The sequence below is a fragment of the Corvus brachyrhynchos genome, unplaced genomic scaffold, assembly GCF_000691975.1.
Source record: "Corvus brachyrhynchos isolate BGI_N302 unplaced genomic scaffold, ASM69197v1 scaffold223, whole genome shotgun sequence".
NCBI lineage: Eukaryota > Metazoa > Chordata > Aves > Passeriformes > Corvidae > Corvus > Corvus brachyrhynchos.
In genome coordinates, this window is record NW_008237174.1 from 3061241 (window position 1) to 3080876 (window position 19636).

Sequence of the window (19636 nt, forward strand, 5' to 3'; positions counted from 1 at the left end):
TGCTGAACCTGCTTCCCTTTCCAAAACATTTGGATGGATGCTGAGGGAAGAAAATAGCAAGGAGGTTTCAAATGCAGACTTTCTCAGGAAAGTTGCATTAATGTTTTCTGTTCTAAATACGTGTGCAAAACTTTGAGGGTGGAGGTGTGTCTTAAGCTCTTTAAATGTCTTTGAATATGTCTAGGCACCTGGATTTGTGCATTACATTTATATTGCCTATGATTTATAAAACTGAATTGTATTTAGGCAAGGTCGCTTCCCTAAAACTATTTTTGTGGGCTTATTGACAGTAGATGTATTTGAAATGCCAATACAAGGGGATAGTGTTCCCAGATGAATGTGTTTGAAAAACAGGGCATCATTTGCTATTATTACTGAAGTTCAGGCACCTCAAGAGCTCACTGTGTGAGGATGTGAATTGCTGACACCCCTTGGCAAAACATACTTGGCATCTGCTACTGCAGATATTCTGACTTTTGAGAACCTGGCCACTGCTTCAACAGTGAGCAATATCCAGGATCTTGGGGTATATTGATTCCTGTGTATCTGCTGCCTTGGCTGCTCTGCTGCAGCCTGACACTGAGCTTGGACCTGGCCTTTCTCACCAGCTTGTGTTGAGTTATCCCTGGCTTTCCTCTGGTCGTTTCACTCTCAGTTTAACCAGTAGAAATGGTGATGCATGGCAGAAGTGGTATCAATTAAGCTTTCCTATTGCTGTGGCTATGGAGACCAAAACCAAGTGGTTTTGAATAGTGGAAAAACATCTGATTGTCATAACACTTCTTTTTTTTCTCTGCCTCTTTTTCTATCAGAGACAAAATAGTTAATGCTAATTTTGAAGTTTCCATTTGTACTCCATGCCTAAAATTCCTTGCATAGGAAGGAACTACTTTGATTTATACTGGATAAATAATTGAACTGCTTGTTACATGTTAATTATTTGCTTTGGGTTCTAGTGGGTGTCCTTTCTAGTGCTCTCTTAATTGCCAACAGGACCTGCCTTTTTTTTCAGCACCTGATGCTTTTTGATAAACAGTCTTCACAGCTGTATATGTCTTTGCATTATAAAATATGAACTTCTTAGTGAAAACCAATTTATTTTAAATGTAATGCAGGATGTGTTTTGCTTAACATAGAGTAGTTTGAGTAGGACTTTCTGAAGTCAATGGCCAGAACTGACACTTTACTCCTTTCTTCCAGTGAAGCTGGTGTGGTAGAACACTGCTGTTGAGTGCCAGCCCTGCCATCCTCAACAGGGATGAACTCTGGATATGTAGAGAAAAATAAATCTTGGTAGTGCTATTGGACTGAAAACCAGCAATGGTAGATCCAGACTAGTGCAAGTTTATTTCACTTAGTGAAAGATGAGGTCTTAGGCTAAATTGAATTAGATTCTTCTTTGCGCAAGTTGTGAGGAGTTACTGCATTGTCCTTGAGACACAAGAACGTTGTCCTCACCTGCAAAGGGCTGGTGTCAGGCATAGTATCCTGAAGGGTAGTGTCTCTGCAGCTGGCACACAGGGAGTTTTATTGTCCTGGGGCCATGGAACATCAATTACATGTCCCGGTGTGCAGTGATATTTGCAGAGGCGTTAAAGCGTTGACCTGCCACATGCTGTTAATTTAAAATAAAGAAGCTTTCCCCTTTCATTTTGAAGGATGAACATTGTAGAGAAACATATGCTTGGGGAGGAATGATTTAAAGGTGTAATGTTCCATGTAAAGTAGTCATAAGTGAGCGATTGCATCCTGGTCTTTAAAGTAGGGCAGGGTTGGGGGATTTTTACTGCTGGCTTCCATGTGGGAATGGCTGTGATAAAGCTGACTGATGATGAAAGCCTCACTTGTAAAGCCCTGACACTGGGGCTGTGGATACAGGAGAAGCAGCAGCATTTTTGGGAATTGCTACTGTTCATGCATGTACGTCTTTCTCCAACTGAATGTGAAACTGGCAGTTTTAGAAATGGAAAAGGTTTTTTACCAAGAGGGGTCTCCAGGTATCTTGCTGAGCAAGACTCCCATGGACATGTGCCCATTGGGAAATGGCTTCTGTGTTGAGCTCCACTGGGAGCTGCCATGGTGGCTATCTGGCTGACTGCATCCAAGTGGGAGTGTGCGGCAAGAGCACAGGGCTGGCCTGGGGCACGCAGACACCCCACGCAGACGGGGTCTCTTTCCTGTCCAGTGCTGTTTACAAGGAATATTCAGCAGGTGTCTGTCTGTGGGGTAGAAGGTGGCATTTAGTAAGGGAGAAGTGCTGCTCCCACCAGCTGAGGGCTTGATCCTGTTCTGGAGTTCATAAACATGCTATCCCTCTGGGCAAGTAACCCACCAAACAGGATGCTAAGCATGGTCCACTGCATTCACTCATTAATTAGCTCAGTGTATTTCATAATTGGAGTCCATGTTATGAGACACTAAAAGCACCCTCTTTAGCAAGACTAAAATGTAAACTTCTAGTTAGATGAAGCACTGATAAATCTGATATCCTGTGACTCAGAAAGCAGTTTTAACTTATAAATAGTAATATTATTGTTATTTAGAATACTTACATGGTAAAACTCAAATACATGTACACCATGGTTAAGGTACTAGGTCCATACAAAATACCCATTAGGAATTATTAAAAGAAGGGTTCAAATACTTATTTAGAGCACAGCAGTATGTATTAAGAATGGTTTCAGTGGATTCCCCCATAAACATCAAGATTACTGTCATCTGATCATAGCACAAGTGGAGTGGGTTTGTCATCCCATATGTCATACTTGTTAATGTCAGGTGCTTTATTAGAGCTGAGCTCCAGCAGCTCCAAACATTCACTTCACTTAAGACTGTGCCTGATGTGGGCTGGTCCAGGGCCAGAGCTGTGGTGGCATCCTGCTGGGATGGCAGCAGCTGTGGGTGGGAAGCCACAGCAGTGCAGGTCACCTCTCTCCTTGGTTCTCAGTGGCTGGTGGTGACTGTGGTTCTGCAGGTGCCTGGCAAAGCCTGTGTGGGGAGTGAAAGCAAAGCTGCTGCCTTTTAATGAGGGCAGAGGGGGAGGCAGAGTGCTGCTAGGCAGAGCCACCCTCCAAAACCAGTATGGCACGTAGAAAAGAGCAGGAATAAAGGCCTGACACAGCCAGAAATGAAGGCTTCTGACTTATATTAAATCCCAGTGTTTGTTGACATGTAAAACCAAAATGAAACACATGCTTAAGCTTTCCCCTGTGCCTCCCCCCAGAATCTGCCTCTCCTGTTCTCCTGGGAAGATTTTTTTTCAGCTGTGACAGCAGCATATTTTCACAGGCACATGCAGAGATTTTTAATGGAGGCAGGACTAATGGAATGATCTATTTCATTGCAAGGGATCTGTGTAGCTCCCTAATGTGTCACCTGAAATTTAACCATGTTTCTCATGTAAAATGCTTTTTTTCCCCTCAAATCTCTATGTAAAGTTTCCTCATTCTCCCCTTTCTGTTATGTTCTGTTTGGTGGCATTGGAAATGCCTAAATGTATGGCTCAACAGATGTTTTATTTTCACACACAGTGATATTTTGGAAGGAAACCAAGAATTGCTAGAAGCAAGCCTTCCCTGCTTATATATTTACAAAATCATGATACACACAGTTGAAGTAACAGGCTGGGCTAAATAAGGTATCAGAGAGATCTGAAACTTGGCTCCAGATGGACAGACCTTTAGCTTGGAAAACGTTTTATCACCTTTCATTTGGTGTATCAAGCATGTGGAAAGTGGAGCTTCTTCATTTGCAAAATGGCATGAGCATAGTTTGTTTAATACTGTTGAGGGTCTTGATATCTACTTTTTTCCTCAGGACAGGAATAGGGAATTTTAAGAGCAGATATGGTTTTGAGGTTACTTTTTGAATCCAAATTTTTTCTCTTCTTAGGTTTCCTTGAGTATGTTATTTTGAACAGAAAAATTCCTGCCCTACACTTTCATGTCTTTCCTCTTTTCCACACACTTATATCGGAACTCATTCAGCATCTGGTACCTACCACTGCTCTTTTCACAGATGGTTTGCAGAGGGTGCTGGGTGGAGGAAAGGGTTTTGTACATTGAGAATGTACAAAAAAAAAGAACAGAAAGGTGTAGTTAAGTATAAAATGTTCATATAGGGCAGCATAAAAACATACAAAAATACACCAGCAAAGCTGGGAACAAAGCTTTCCTACTTTGTGGGCAGGCATGGCATAATTGTGGGTGCAGATGGAAATGCATAAATGAAGGAAATCTGGAAAGAAATGTAAATGCTCTGAGTTTAAATATGAAATAGTTATCACATTATCTAAAAAAAAAAAATTGAGGAACAACTTGCTAAAGTAAAAAGCTTTTGTGCATCCATCAGAGAGAAGAAAACTGCAGCTGAATGATGCTAATGTATGAATGGCAGTACCAAGGAGAGGCATGGTAGACCAGGTGGATGTGATTCCTGCATATGCCCCTCCCCAGGGGTTATATTTCTCAAATCATCATTTAAGTTAAATTAGAGGTGTTGTTTGGCATGGTTATGTTTCAGAGGGACTCTAGTCGGGTCCATTTCTTCAGACCAGTAAACATAATAAAAGTAACTAACACCTGTAGAATATGTAAGAACTAATGAAGAAGGGTCACATTTCAAATCTATCTGCGTATTTCCTCTTCTCTCACTTTCAGAAGTTTGTGAACATGGAGAGAGGGAGACTTTGAATTTTCAAGGTTTTGGTGAGATTGCTCACCAGTAGCCTCAGAAAAAGCCACTATAAGATGTCATGGGATGAGACTGTTCCTGTTGTGGATTGGTGGCTGCCTAGTAGGTTGGAAAGCAAGCGGTCAGGTTTCACAACATCACAGAAGTCCCTCAGGGATTTTCTGGGATCCCCACTCTTGAATAGTGGTAACGGATCTGCAGAGGAGAGAAGGGCTGAGTTCTGAGCTTGGCTGGCTTTATCTCCAGAGTGGCTGCTGGGACCAGGGGAAACACCGAGCAGCTGCAGAGGGTTCTGGTGATTCTGGGTGGCTGGGCAGCACAGGGACAAAGGAATCCTCTGCTAGCAGAGGTAAGATACAGCTCTTTCAGATGTATTTATTCCTGCCCTGCACTAGGGTCAGCTCTCGGTGAGTCAGTGCTGCTTGCAAAATAACCTGAAGTCATTGCAGACTGTGTAGAGATCAGGGCTCAGAAGTGGTCAGGAAGGGAAATAAAGGGAGGAAGTTTCATAAGGAGTACAAATCAGCCCCACTATTGTGTTGCTGCTGGACCATGTGGCGTGAGCGTGTTCAGCGGGGGTGGCCGCTGTGCCTGCCTTGAGGGATGTCACGCCCTGCTGACGGTGCTGGGGAAGTTGACCGAGAGCATCTGAAGTATGGAAAAGCTGCTGTGCAAGGAGGAGTTGGAACAAGTGGGACAGAGCCTGAAAAAGCACAGAGAGGACGGGTTGTCTGTGCACTGTGTGCAATTGTAGAGTTCATTGCCTTGGGCTGTTAGGGTAATGTGAGTGGTTTCAAGAACCAATCAAACATGGGCAGAGGATTGGCATTGGTACAGCTGATGACACAACTTTTGCAAAGCTGTTTGCATTTCCTGGAAGAACCGTTCATACCTTTGTCCATACTCGTGTGGTTTGTCTGTGTACCGGCTGTCAGACACTATAGGAGACAGGTAAGGGCTGTTTGAGATGAGGACACTTGGTAGCATTTTTAGGGTTAATCTGCTGTGGGATGTGGAAATTGGGATTGCTGGGTGTTCTGTGTCGTGGCGTTGCTGGCTGCAGCTCCCTGGACAGACAGCAGCCTGTGGAATGCCAGACACAGCAGGACTTTTCACACTGTTGTGTACTTTGCTGGTTAGACCTGAGACCAGCAAGAGAATTGGACAATAAAGGTTAAGTATAAGGGTGTGTGGACAGAATGTAGTTCCCTGACTGCCTTGAAGATATCACATCCCTCACTTGTTCTCTGCACAGGATTAATTTACCCTCAGAGGACTTGCTGTGTGGGCTTAGCCTGCCAGCCAGTGCTCGACCCTACAGCTGTGTCAGGTTCTGGGTTTCAAGGAAACAGCTGTTTGTTTAAGTATTTTTCTAGGTTTGGGGGATTTTTTTTTTTTTGGTCTTTTCTTTCTTCATACTCCTAGCTGGTACCTTGTGTTTTGTGTAGGTGGCAAGCTTCCATCATCTTTGGAAAAGTACATTTGTACTGACCACTGCCAGACAGAAGTACACACAAGCGGCCACTTGTAGGCTATGATACTTTGCCAGGAAGAGCAGATGCTTTCCTTTGCCACAAAAGAGGTTTGGTGGCAGAATGCTTGAGAGGGACGCCATCTTAGGCACTGCTTGTGCAGAGAAAATAAAATCCTATCATGTGAAGTAGTAGTAATAATTAAGCTGAATTGCAAAGAATCCATGGGGAACAGAAGGTTTCTTGAAGTGTTGTGGCTCTGCTAAAACATGCTTGCAGAGTCTACTTTGCCAGCTCACAAATCAAAGCAAAATAACTGTTCACACTGCAGTGGCATGTACAGTCAAAGTTGGGGATAATTTGTGCAAGTTTTCCAGGTGCCTTTGAGTGGCCTGGAAAGGAGAGGAGGTGTTGTGACTTGCTAGGCATCCTGTGCTGTGCAGCACCAGGAGGAGTGTCCCAGCAGGAACTTGCAGAGAGCTGTAAAGTTGTTTCACTGTAATGAACCTGCCACCTTTCTATATGATTCAAGTGTGAGAAGCAAAAGCTGATGGTTACTGAGATGTGCCTGCCATCACCTCCACCTGGGAACCCCTCAGAAGACTTTTTTGAAGTCAAAAGCAGAGCAGAGTTGTGCAGGGCCTGGAGCAAAGAGCTCTGCTCTGCAGGGTGGTAGGCTGCTGAGCACCTCCAGACAGACTTGAGGCTCTGTCCTCCCTGCACGGAAGGTCTTAGTTGAGTTTTCTGGAAGCCAGATCTTTGCCCCTTACAAAGGGATACAGTGTGAATAAGGTCAGGCTGGGGGCTGCACGAAGCGTGTCTCAGAGTTTTGTACTAAGCTGACACTGGACAGCTCTGTTTTGGTGTTGCTCTCGATTTGGAAAGCGTTGCTGTCTGTGTGTGGCTCAGCAGAGCCCTGACAGCACGGAGGCTGACTCAGCGGTGCTTTCCCCATCAGCAAATGGCTTTGCAGTCAGCTGCTTTCACGTGGTGCTTTCTGTTCTCCACGGCACCAGGCAGGCCCCGAGTGAGTTGTCCCTACGGGGTCCCCAGCTGCGGAGGGGATGGCAGGAGGCAGCAGTGAGAGTCTGGCAGAGACCGCAGCAGGAGAGGAACCATAAACAGTGTGGAGAACCTTGGGCTTACTCCTCACAGGACAGAGCACAGGGGCGTCCTGCATCCCCTCCTGGTGCCCCCCCTCTCCAGACTGCTGTACCTGTCCTGGTTCAAAAAGACTTCAGTGTGCCCTTCTAGCACATTTGTACTTAAGGAAATGAAAAGCTATACTGTCTGTCAGGACAGGGGAAGTAATTCCAATAAAAGCTGGAATCACTTGTGTTTCTTGGATCTTTTTGTTGTTGTTGTTTAAGAACTGGAGGTAGAGCAATGTTGGCTTTTTCATCGTGGAGTGCTCTGTGAAAAAATAATATTGTTCCTTAATAAAGTTAAAATATAAGTTTTCAGCGTTAGGATGCTTTAATAATTTAGTATTTAGTCCTGTAAAGGATAGCATTTGTAATTTAGCTCATGTGGCATTGTATTGACTCAGACTTCCTGTAAAAGCAAGCTACTTTCTTGATTTCTCAGATAATACTGTCAAATCTCCCTTTCTCTTGCTGCATTTCCTTGGTAGAGTGAAACTGTAAAGTCTAAAACACATTTATCTCTTTTGTGAAGACTTATGGATTAAGATATGTTTTATAAAGCAACTTTCCATGGGTCTTGTTCCAAAAAAGCAGGGAGTCTTCTCTGCAAGAGTGCATGAATTACTCAAGAATGGGCAGTAAGATATTTCCCTAGGAAAAGTTAGCTTTTTCTTTCTTTTCCTCTGTTCATTGTGTTAAGCAGCAGCATCAGATTATTTCCTTCAGTGTGTTATGGGTATATCCAGTGCTTGAGTGGATCTGGTCACTCCGGTGGGACCATAGAGCGGGCAGCCTGTGAGTTGGTTCCTGCTCTAGCTGAGAGCAGATCTCAGACAAAGAAGGAAGATGCCGATTTCGAATGGGAATTTAAGTGTTTAAAATGCTCATGTGGTGTTCATGTGTTTGCTGCTGTCCTTTCAGGCCTTGGTAACATCTTTTTTGGGACCACAGGGTTTATCTGAGGGAACAATTGCTCATCCCTAGAACTCTGAGGTTTTTCCTTAATAGGATTTCTTTTTTTCCTCCTTTTTTTTGCAGGTGTTTCTTGAGCTCTTCAGCACATCACAGAACTGTTGTGTTTTGGAATATCCTGCTTAAGCCCTCTGAAGAAATCTGCCAACAGCCAAGAATGACTTGAGTTGGAGAGCTGCTGCTTTATCCACAGGTAGTGTGTTGGTAGCTCAGTAATCTCTCGGCAGCCCAGCATAGCACTATATGCTTTCAGCAGGTTCCTCAGTGAGGAAGTTGCAGCTTGTACCTCTGTGGGAATGGCAGTGATCTGCATGTGTTTGTATCCTGAGGACACCTGGAGTCTCCATATTGTTCCCATGCTTTTGGACACATCTGGAGCAGCCATGTAGGGAAGTGAGCAAATGCTGTCCTGTCTTCTGCAATCCTGTGTGCTGCTTGTGAGGTGTTTATGCATCAGTGTATGTTTTGTGCACCAGCCCCTCCAAATAAGCCTAGTTTGAGCTGCTTTTTGAGCAGTCCTCCTATTGGATTCCCCCTTTTATGACATGATGGGAGCTGGAGGTATCTGCTAGTGTGAGGCAGTGCAAATGAGGAAAGGCAGTGCTTGTACAACAGGGTCTGGCTTTGCTTTCTCTAGGGGTAACTTGCCTGGGGTAATGTTCATCCAAGTGCATTTATGAGCCCAAACATGCCTCAGACCTTACTGGGGCTTAATTGGCTTCCAGTAGCTGTTCAGTGAGGTTTGCTGTTGGGAGTGCACTCAGCCTACTGCAGACTTGCAGCAGTTCCCTGAAGAGTCACCAAAGTACCAGGATGGTGAAGTTCCTGGTGCTCATGAACTCAGAGCTTTTTTTTTTTTTTTCCCTTTCCAGTTCTGTGCTTGACTATGTGCTTCATTAGCGTTAAAGCCTATGGTCAAGTAAAAACACATTTCTGGAAATGCATTTGTTGGGATTTGGGTATTTACTGTCAGGGATGGGAGATGAAGGGAAGTGGAGACTTACCCTGCTTGCTGGTATGATACTGGCAGTATTAAATTCGGCTGTCACTTGTGCAAGGGAATAGAAAAAAGGTTTCAGTGGCAGTGGCCTCAGATCACCATTACATAGCATGTGATGGCTGATAGCCAGCTCAGGTCTTCCTGTTTGGTGTTTGAGGTGGTGGACTTTGAAATGAGATCTTTAAACAGCCTGAAATTTTACAATTGCCCCTTTGTCATCTCTCTCCCCTCCTGCTGCCCACACACAGATCGCCATGACTTTACCTGTGCACACGCCTGTGCCTGCAGCCCTGACTGAGCTGTTTCCTTTTCCCAGGGCCAGCTTCCAGTGTCCCATCTGGATGCACCGTACACTATGGTTCACATCAACGTGTTGAAAAAGTTAATGTGTGTTCTTGTGGTGATACTGGTAGCACTGACAGTTTGCCTGTGGAGAGAAACAAGAAGAAGCTACTATGATCCTTTGAAGACCAGGAATGATGATTTGCAGGGGCACAGGAGTTCAGAGAAATGGAACCCGGTTAAATCACAAGGCCTTTTCCATGAAGCAGCCAGTGAACTGGGGCAGATATCCAGAATGTGGCTTGGTGCCCCCAACAAAGTAAAAGACAGCACTGCTGTAACAGCTGAAAAGTCCAAGAAAGCAGCCTTTGTGAAGGTATGGGATAAGGACAGCTCATCCAGAAATCTCATACCCAGGCTGCAGAAGGTCAGGAAAAACTACCTGGCCATGAACAAGTACAATGTAACTTACAACGGGAAGAGGAGTGCTAAGCTCAGCCCAGAGAAGTTGCTCTGCCAGCTGCGTGACAGGGTCAATGTGACCATGATACAGAGGTCAGATGGTCCTTTTGGTACCTCTGAATGGCATCAATACCTGCCAGGGAAAAGCCTCAGTGAAACAGTGGGACACCTGGGTCGCTGTGCTGTCGTGTCCTCAGCAGGGTCTCTGAAATCATCTCGCTTGGGACAAGAGATAGGTTGGTATCTTTCTGTTAGCATGAGGTCAAATATCATTGTTTTATAACTTGGGCTGAATAGAAGTAACCTGCTGTCATGCTCTTACTTATAAGTCTCTTGTGGTCAAAAGGTGTTTAAAATTAGTTAAAATGTTATCCTTAAACTTCTAAAGTCAGTAAATACTTCAGTCTAGCTGGAGATGGGAGTAATAGGTAGCTCTATTCTAGCTAGTCCTTTCGATTTTCATGATCCTATTGGCATTACTAGAGGGTCGCACAAATACTCGATACCAGAGAGCAATCTTGGTTCCTCAAGTGTTTGTTTGTTGAGAGGGTTTGGGGTGGGTTGTGTAGTGCTCATTGCATAGTCAAAAAAATTTTCATACAGGAAGACTTTCTCAGAGCAGAAATAAAAGAAAATGATAAAGGGGAAAAAAACTCCCTGGACATAGCCCTGAGCAGTGTGTGTTGAGAGAGGGCTGGACACAGACAGTCTTCAGAGGTCCCTTCCAGCCTCAGTGATTCTGTAATTCTTGCTCAAGGCTTTCCAAAAGTAGCACTGCTTCATTCTGAGCCATAAGGCAGTTGGCCAAATTTGAGTGGCCCAGAAGACCATCAAAAAACTTTACAGAGCTTTATCTTTTTGGACAAAGTTTGATGATGCTTTGCAGTCTCCTCTGACCGTATTTACTGGAGGTTAATGCATTAATTAATAAATGCCAAAGCTTTGGTCTTTTACTGTGGATTATAAAGAAGCATATTTTGATGCCAGAGCGTTTTGTGTCTTTACAAAAAGAGCATGCTGGGGAAACCAGCTCTTCAGTCTTCAGCTCAGGCAGAAAATTCTCCGGAGCCTGCAGCTCCCTCAGCTTGCTTCATTATTTGGTGTTTGGACCTCAGTTAAGGTTCATGCTTTGCTGAACTGTAGCTTCACTGAAGAAGTTTTAAAGTCTGGGAGTTTTCTCTCATGTGGAAATTGTTCACAAGCTTTGGTGTGTTCATAAGTTGTCTGTTGGATCAGGTCCCTTTGGCCTGCACTAAGCTGCAGGTAGCCTTCATCTTCTGAAACAGGTAGATGGATGGATTTCAATGCATCATTCATGGAAAACTTCTGCAAAGCCTTCAGAATCATAGTCCCTCATGGGAGACAGTGTTTAGGTCTGGTACTTGCTCAGAAGTTCTCCCCCAAACTCCTCTGTGTCCACACGGCAGGCGAGCAGGAGCTAGAGTGAGGTTGAGCAGTTGCAAGTGTGTTAAAGTGCTATGAAATATGCAATGAAGAACAGCATTCCCTACTGGTACAAATTGCAGGTGGGAGTTGGTTGATGTAATTGTTTCTGCTTCTTAGGAGTGTTTGAGGAGAGCTAGGTCAAGACTTGGGAAGCCAGTTCTGACTTTTCCTTCAAGTACCTATCTCAGCTTGTTTGGGTGCCTCTTGAAGTTCAGAGCTAAAGGTTTGCACAGAAGTGACCTTCTGTTGAACAACCTCCCCAGCACAGCTGGCTTGTGCTCTGTCTGTGTTAGGCTCCAGCATTACTGACAGCAGTGCTTGTTCCTCTGGAAGGAGACCCTCACAAGAGTGGGAGGTGATGTTCTGGAGCATTGGAATGCAGTCCATGCAGCGCTGGATTGGGTATGGGAGCAGCCAAGTGTAATGGGCTGTGCTTTGGCTCCGGCACAGCTGAACGTACGTCGGACAGTCAAAGCCCTTTCATTGCTCCCACAGCCGCTCTCTGAGCCTGTCCCCACACTGAAGCACTGGTTTGTTCCAGATCACAAGGGGTGGATGCTGGTGAGGTCACTGTGTAGTGTGCCCGAGGCTGCTGGTGTCCCTACCCTGTGTTCCTCATGCCTGGGTCACAAACTTTCACCTTTCTGTTCAAGCAGTTAACTCTGCTGATGCTTCTGTAGAGTTTGGACACTTGCAGCCTTGAGCTGGGCAGGGTGAATATTAAAGGATTCAAGAGCATTCAGTGTATTTCTGTAAATTTTGTCCCACTTTTGGCCTGATGTATTTTCATGTAGGAAATGTCATGGTTTTGTTGGAGGAAGTTGTTGAAAAGGAACTAAATCTTACAAGCTTAAAATGAAGTATTTGTGTAGATGAGCACAATGGATTGCTGAGTTATTATTCCCTGAACTATTTGTTCTGTGTAATCATGTTAAGATATCAAATGGGCAATTAGTGAAACTAAGGGAGGCTGGCAGAGCAGCACAGGGTTGTAAACAACCTTTTACTGGGCTCTTGGTATTACTGAAGGTTATAAATTGCCACTGAAAAATCTGATGTGAGAGATACCAAGTGTAGCACAACCACCTGGAGACAAAGCCAGCTACTCTGCCTGAGCAGTCACTAAACACCCTTTTAATGTGCAAACTTGGGGCATATTAATGCTTGGTGTCTGGCTGAAGTTATATATGAGGAAATCATAACCCTGTATTGCATTGGTGCAAGGTAGGATGTGGAGCTAAGGGTCTGTAGTGGTAACTGCAGAGCCACTTCTCAGCATGGAGACACTTTTTTCCAGAAACATCACCTTTCTTGGTTTTGGATGGTGCTTTGGAAGGGCTCTTAAGAAGACCCACTTCTCCAGGAGAATAAAATAGCTGAGAAATCAGTCTTTGCTGCCAGTGATTACTGATCCTTCAGCATTGCTTGTGAGAACACCCCTGTTTTCAAGAAAATGACCTCAAAAAGACCCAGTTCTGCACCAGGCAGGTCCTTCTGCCCTGGAACTTGGCAATTCTCACAGACCCTGTCTGCAGCTGTGAGTTGCAATCATGTGGCCTCAGTGCAAATTCAGGAAAGATGTCCCTGCTTCTCTAACTCAGCCCCTCTGATCACATGGAAGGTTTCTTATCCAAATCCAGCCACAAGGCAGGGAGAAGCCAGGATGTCAGGGTGACAAGCACAAATGCCCTGCATGTCACAGCAGCAGCCTGACTCCAGGGCGTTAGGGTGGCCTGGCTGGCTGTGCCAAGGCAGAGGAGGGTGCTGGAGGAATGCTGTGCTATCTTAAGAGGTGATGCCAGCAGAGGAAAATGCAGTGAATTCCAAGGCATGTAAGAAGCTGTGTCTGTTGAAGGCACAGCAGTGGTTTTATTTCTGTGGGAGGCATGCTGGCAGGCTGAGGTCAGCTTTGCTTTCCACTGTGGTTGGTGTACGTTTCTGGGGCTGGTCAACCTCCAGGCTGGAAGAGAGGACACTGGCTTTCTACTACTTCCTAGTTTTTTAGTTTGCAGCCAGCCATGTGGTAAATTATTTGAGTATTGATCTATCTCCTGGTAAAGTGTTTGAAAAAAGGAAGGAGAGAAAATGCTAGGGTTGTGCTCTCCAACCTGACAGTGGGTTGTAGTTTTAAAGAGTAGATTTTAAAAATTGTATTGATCATGAAGTTTGAGCCACAACTTCCTCCAAAGAGTCTGACTTGCTACTTCTAGATGTTAGGTTGAAACCCAGGCATTAGCCAGGTTGCATTAGAAGTGCAGGTGAATAATGTTACTTGTCTCTGGTATCACTCAAATCCAGGTGCTGGCTCACAGGTTTTCCCTCTATTTGGCTTTCAGACAGCCACGATGCCGTCTTGCGATTCAATGGGGCTCCTGTCAGGGGCTTTCAAGATGACGTGGGGCAAAAGACAACAATTCGTCTTGTGAATTCCCAGGTAAGTCTGAGGAACCTGTGCTGAATAGGCCAAGCATGGCAGAGCTGTGTAGCTGCACTGTCTGGGAGCTGAGAAGAACAGGGCTGTCCATCTGATTTCTCCTGTCCCTACCACATAGCTGTAGGATGGGGATGTCTCCCCTTGGAATGGGGAACCGTTGGTAAATTTGAGGTGACTGGAGTGACACTGGCATGTGCTTGCAAACTTGAAGTAGCCTGCTTGTGATTTACAGCAGGCACAGGGTAATTTGTGTTTTGTCTTTGCTCAAAGGCTCTTTGGAGGCACAGGAAGGCCAGCTTTATGCTGTTGCTGTGCCTTTGGAGTGAGAGGCAGGAACACCACCACAGGTCAGCTAATGCAGGTCAGCAAGGAGGAGTGCACCAAGAGATGAGCTGTGCCTGCCCCAGAGATGGGTGTGAAGAATGAAAAAAGTTTATTTGGCTTTTAAGAAAGAACAATGTTTCTTTACTGCCCAGCAGTGGTACAGACTCTAGATAACACATGAACCAGGGCTGCTAAATGGCTGAAGACACTCGCAAAAGACCCACCTTTAAAGCTGTAGCCTGTGCACAGCCAGGAGAGGGATGTGCTCTGGTGGGTCCAGGACCTTATTGCAGAGCATGGCAAAAAGTGCCTTTAATGCAAGGCCTTGCTTACAGAGTTAAATCTCCCCTGCCTCTGAGAGCTCTTCATAGGTATCAAGGTGTCCCTTTGCTGATTCCCTTTGGCCATCAGTAGGCTGTGAAGCAGACCCTCCAGAGTTAGGGCTATGTGTAACAGTGCATTAGCAGAGTTAGTCTGCCACTTGGCCAGCAGCAGAGTGAGACTCTTGCTCTTGTAGGTACATCTCAGAGTGTTTGCACCTTTCCTCCTTAGAGCTGTTACCCTTCATGTTTGCCTATTTTGAGGAGAGAAATCTTCAAGTATAGACATGCAGAGAAAAGAAGAAATCCTAGTAGTATGTGCTGGTGAGGGAATGGAGGAGGACAGTAAAATATCAAACAGGCCAGGAGTCATTTGGTTAAAAGACCTGGTGCAGCATTGCAGTACTGAGTACAAGCATCTCCTCACCCCACAAGAGGAGGAGGAGGTTGTAGGCGCATGAAGGCTGAGGAATTGAGTGAGGGAGAGATGAGTGGCTGAAGTGTATCTTTTGTCATCCCCAGCCAAAAAGGCAGTTTCTTTTCCTTACCCCAAAACTAAGATTTGTAGGCCTGGAGTTTTCTCACCTGCCCTTGTGTGAGGAGTGCATGGATGCTTCTGTGTAACGAGGTGTGAAGTTTCTCAAAACAGCAACAGGAGCTTGACCATCCTCTTCAAAGGCAAGAGACAATGGGCTAATATGTAACCAGTTTCCTTAGTTCATTTTGTGTGTCTTTTAAAGGATTTTCTTGCTTCTTGTGTGAATGCTGTTGTTACCTCTTTCTGCTCTTGGGTCTCTCTTCACTTGCTGCCATGCTCTTTACTGTTGCTTGCTGCATCTCGATTCCTCTGCATTAAACCCCCAGTCAGAAGGGGGACAGTTTGTCCTTTCTGAACCAGTCTGGTTTGAGCAGACAGATTTGGCTGCTGACTTCTGTGCCCTGTTTGACATCTTGCGGGTTTTTTTTTTATCTTTCCCGTCTCTGTGTATTTTTGTGATGTCAGATAGGTGTTATCACTTAAGCAAATTTTCTCTGGAGGATGTGCTCATTGCCAAGCTTACAGTGATATGAAGAGAAAATATGTCCATGACCTATGTGCTATCAGTATTATCTGCACAGGGAGGGAGGGTAAGTGTGTGGTTGTACAGCTGTAATGTAACTCTCCATGTGGATTCTCATACTTTGGACCAAGTGTAGTTACAGCCACATCATTACAGTGCTTCTGTTCTCCATGCAGATCAGCCTGCAGTCATGGGCGATGTTCCCTCTGAATGGAGACACCAGCTTAGAAAACTTCAGTTACAGGGAGAACAATATTGTTGCAGTTTTTAGAGGCTAAAGTTAACTCAAAAGGCAGCGTTGATCTGGCTGCTGACCAGGGAAAATGATGCTTTCCATGTGAGTAGTGCAGGAGTCTCTCATCTGAGGTTTCTAAACTGAACAGCTCTGGCTGCAGTCCCTGTTAACTTCAGTGACCACTGGATTGGAAGCCTGGTTTTCTTACATGTTTTTGTTTGCACTTTGAATGGTTCAGTGCTGTTCTAGTCTTGGTGATATCATTTAAACCTTCTTGTTAGTCGTGTGGCCTGATCACATTCTGGTTTTAGCGCGCTGCAGGAGATGTGCTTTATCTTGCCTTTCCCAGAGCTCTTACAGGCATCAGGTACTGGCTGGACAAGCTGTAATTTTTTCTTGTTCTGGGCTGGCTTTTCTTATGTTTTAACTGGGAAAACGAATGGGTTTGGGGCTTGGCTGCTTTTATTCTGGCTCTTACTGCTGATCAATTGTCAGTCTATTGCCAAAGTGAAGGGACTGGGATCTCCTGAATCTGATCTGTCAAAGCTAGTCTGTATTGAGTAATATTCCTTTGGCACGCATGGCCAGTGGCCCTAAGTTTCTTAATAATTATTTTAAGATATTTTTCTGTAATTTGCTGGCCAGTCTCTAGGACATACGTGGGGGTGGATGGTTTTAACGGTAGAGTGGAGTATCTTGCACATCTTTGTGCATAGAGAAAGATTAATGGATTGGTACTGACAGGAAGGCAAGAAATTTGGGATCTCCAGATCTGAGGCTATGCTTGAAGGTCCACAAACTTGGTAGTTGTTCTAAATAAAGAATTTATTTAATGTTGCCTCATTTATTTTCTCAGGCCTTGACTGGTTCATCAGTATTGCTGCCTTTAATGGCATGTTTTCCTGCAGTCTGACACAAGGCATTGATTGGCCCTGGGAAGGCAGTTACGTCTTGCAAAAATAAGGGCTGAAGTACATGTGAGGGGAGTGCCAATGACATTCTGGAGGACACAGCTCCTTTCTGCAGAGCTGACCAAGGACTAGAGTACCTTGTTCCTCCCAGCCCTTGTTTCCTGTTCTCCTGGGCTGGCTTCTTGCTGTCACAGAGAGCACTCTGCTTTGGCTGCCTTTGCTGTTATTGGCACTAACAGTCTGCAGGGAGGAAGAGAAAGGAGATAGCACATCAATGGAATGGAGGAAGGCTGTGGTGGGAAAGGAGAGCATGTTTAGATTACAGGACATTGACTGCTGGTAGCCAGAAAGGAGGAAATCATTGTGATATGGGCAATAAATATACTACCAGGGTAGGGGCTGTATTAAAAAGATACTTGCTACCTAGTGAACTGGCTAAAGAAGAAATCAGGAAACCAATAGATCAGTTAACTAATTAGGATCAAAAATCTGGGCAAGACAAGTAAGTCATGTAGCAATTTGAATGAATTTTATTACTTAGAAAGAATCGGTCACTATTAAACAACAAATGGACACTAAAGGTAAATGGGGGGCCAGATTCCTTCAGCAAACAGGTTGACTAGTAGCTAGCAGGTAGTACCAAGAGCCAGCCCCAGTGTGTGGGAGGACACAGCAAACAGCTTGTGGCTGTGGAGGTGCTCCTCTCCTGGTTTCTTATCCCTTTGCTTTTGTGCCTGTCACAGCTCTCTCGGGGTTTGTGTGATTCTGCCAACTCACATGGCTTTAGAAACAATGAAATGAAAATAAAGTGTGCGTGTTCCTTGCCATATCCCTGTCCCTTTGCAGTGCTCCATCCCACTCGTACCCAGCTGAAGGGATGGTTGGTGCCAGCTGCTGTGCCCCTCTTTGCCTCTGGTGTCCACAGGCTGCAGGCAGATATTCACACCTGCAGCATTGCACACTCCAGCTAACAGTGGCCTAGATATTTTAGCTGCTGTAAGGAAATGAAACCAGGCAGTACCCGTGGTCAAGGCCAAGGCTAATCCCATAGAGTTAAGAACAGATGTGAGGAAACTCTTTTTGCCTTTGGAATAATTCCCATCTGGGCTGGCTGCAGCATCCTTGTGCTCTGGTTATGGGGACAGCCATGCAGGCAGCCGGCTTCTGAGGCAGCCAGGATGCTCAAGGACTAATTGGCTAGCTCATAATTAGATCTGGGGGGAAAATCAGGACAAATGGAAGCTGATTTTTATGATTATGATTTATGATTAGTGTTTACAAGCTGTGCCTGTACAGGTTGTGGCTTTGGGTGGGGAGGACAGGAGATTAATTGATTCTGATTGTTTTCTTTCTGCTGCAGACCTGAGTTACCCTTGGGTGTCCCAAGCAGTGGTGGTTGTGTCCAGAGTATAGAGAGAACAACTCTGCTTGAAGCTTTCCTTCTCACTGCTGCTCTCAGGAGACTCAACCCTGAACCTGCCTGAGCTGCTTCCTCCCCACTCAATAGAGGCAATGGGGGGCTTGGCATGAGGCAGGATTGGCTGGGGGTGCTGTAGTCTCTCATCTCTTGCAGTGATGGTCTCACAGGAGGCTGAGCACTGGCTGCCAGGGCTCCTGTTGCTGAGGAGAAGCCACCCACATGCAGGCCTTTTTATTTTGGGTTAAATGAAGGTTCTTGATAAAGCCAACAGTGTGTTTTCATTAGGCTCTGCCTGGACTGTCCTGGTGACTGCTGGCAGCAACTGGTGTTCCCTCCTGCTTCTGGTAGTTGTAGTGATGGGATCCCCCAGCCAGGCTGGGTCACTCTGTGGGTCCTGTCCTTGGTGTGTTACTGGAGATGGATAGAAAGCCCTGTAAAGCATAAAGGCAGTTTTTATTGTGACTCTCCACAAAGTCCTTTGCTGCTAGATAGGACTGGCTTGGGCATTGGAAGGGCATTGCTGGGGCTGTGTCCTTGCCACACACAGTGGGCCGTGCTCAGTAACCAGCAGTGGGGTGGCTCTGGCTGTTTTCAGGTGTGTTTTGTTGTTTGGCTGCCTGCTAATTCTGACAGCATACTGCATAACATTGTATTTGTTGTTGCTATTCAAGCTTGTGACTGTTGAAGAGCAGCAGTTCCTGAGGGAACCACTATATAACACTGGAATCTTAATTGTCTGGGATCCAGCACCATATCATGCAGAAATTCATGAGGTAAGGCTGAGGTTTTTGTAAATAAATTCAGATTCACATGCTTTGAAGTGCTTCTGTTAAACCACTTCCTCCTAATGTGGGCAATCACTCATTCTAAGGCCATTCTTGTTTACTTTTTTGTTATTATGGATATATCCATGTGTACTTCTAGGAGTATCCCATGCATGAGTGCTCCTAAGAAAACACTTGCCTATTCCTGATCCCTGTGAAGGGCCTCAGGCCAAGTATAATGGGTCACCACCTTTACTTTCCCGTGGGCTGATGGCACAGGGAGGAGGTCACTGCTGGCCGCAGCAGTTGTCTCATTAGAGGATGATTTCCTCTCTCTGACAGTTAATCTAAGATTTGCTGATGGTTGATGCTTGAATGTTTCAAGCACCAGTCAGCCATGGGATATACTTGATGCATTATGAGCGGGTTGGGAAACCCTCTGAAGATTTCTGTCAGCTTTCACGTGTGGGTGTGCAATCCTTCTAGCATTTGCTTTGATTTTGAGTACAAAAGAGTGTTGTTTGATATGTGATGAGCTTTGGAGGTTCATGGTGGAAGCAGGTAGGAGTGAGTAGTCCATTCTTGACTTTTATTTTAAGCTCTGGTTGTAACTGAGAGGTCTTTGCATTCCTTTCTTTGGCCTCCATTTCCTATTTTCTCACTGATGTTTATATCTGTGCCTGGTCCCATGGCTCC

At 45.2% G+C, this 19636-nt stretch overlaps 1 protein-coding gene across 4 annotated transcripts in view; it reads left to right on the plus strand.

The window, feature by feature from the left end:
- ST6GAL1 (ST6 beta-galactoside alpha-2,6-sialyltransferase 1) overlaps positions 1-19636 on the plus strand; it is a 44305-nt gene that overhangs the window by 20572 nt on the left and 4097 nt on the right. For 3 of the 4 annotated variants that reach the window (XM_017728813.1, XM_017728816.1, XM_017728815.1), the window contains 4 exons: positions 8348-8474; positions 9598-10261; positions 13808-13905; positions 18848-18949. In XM_017728813.1, coding sequence (XP_017584302.1) covers positions 9637-10261; positions 13808-13905; positions 18848-18949 — 825 coding nt within the window. In that variant the 5' untranslated portion in view covers positions 8348-8474; positions 9598-9636. Of the gene's footprint in view, positions 1-5538; positions 5644-8347; positions 8475-9597; positions 10262-13807; positions 13906-18847; positions 18950-19636 lie in introns of those variants that run through there. The other variant, XM_017728814.1, reaches the window with a different exon arrangement.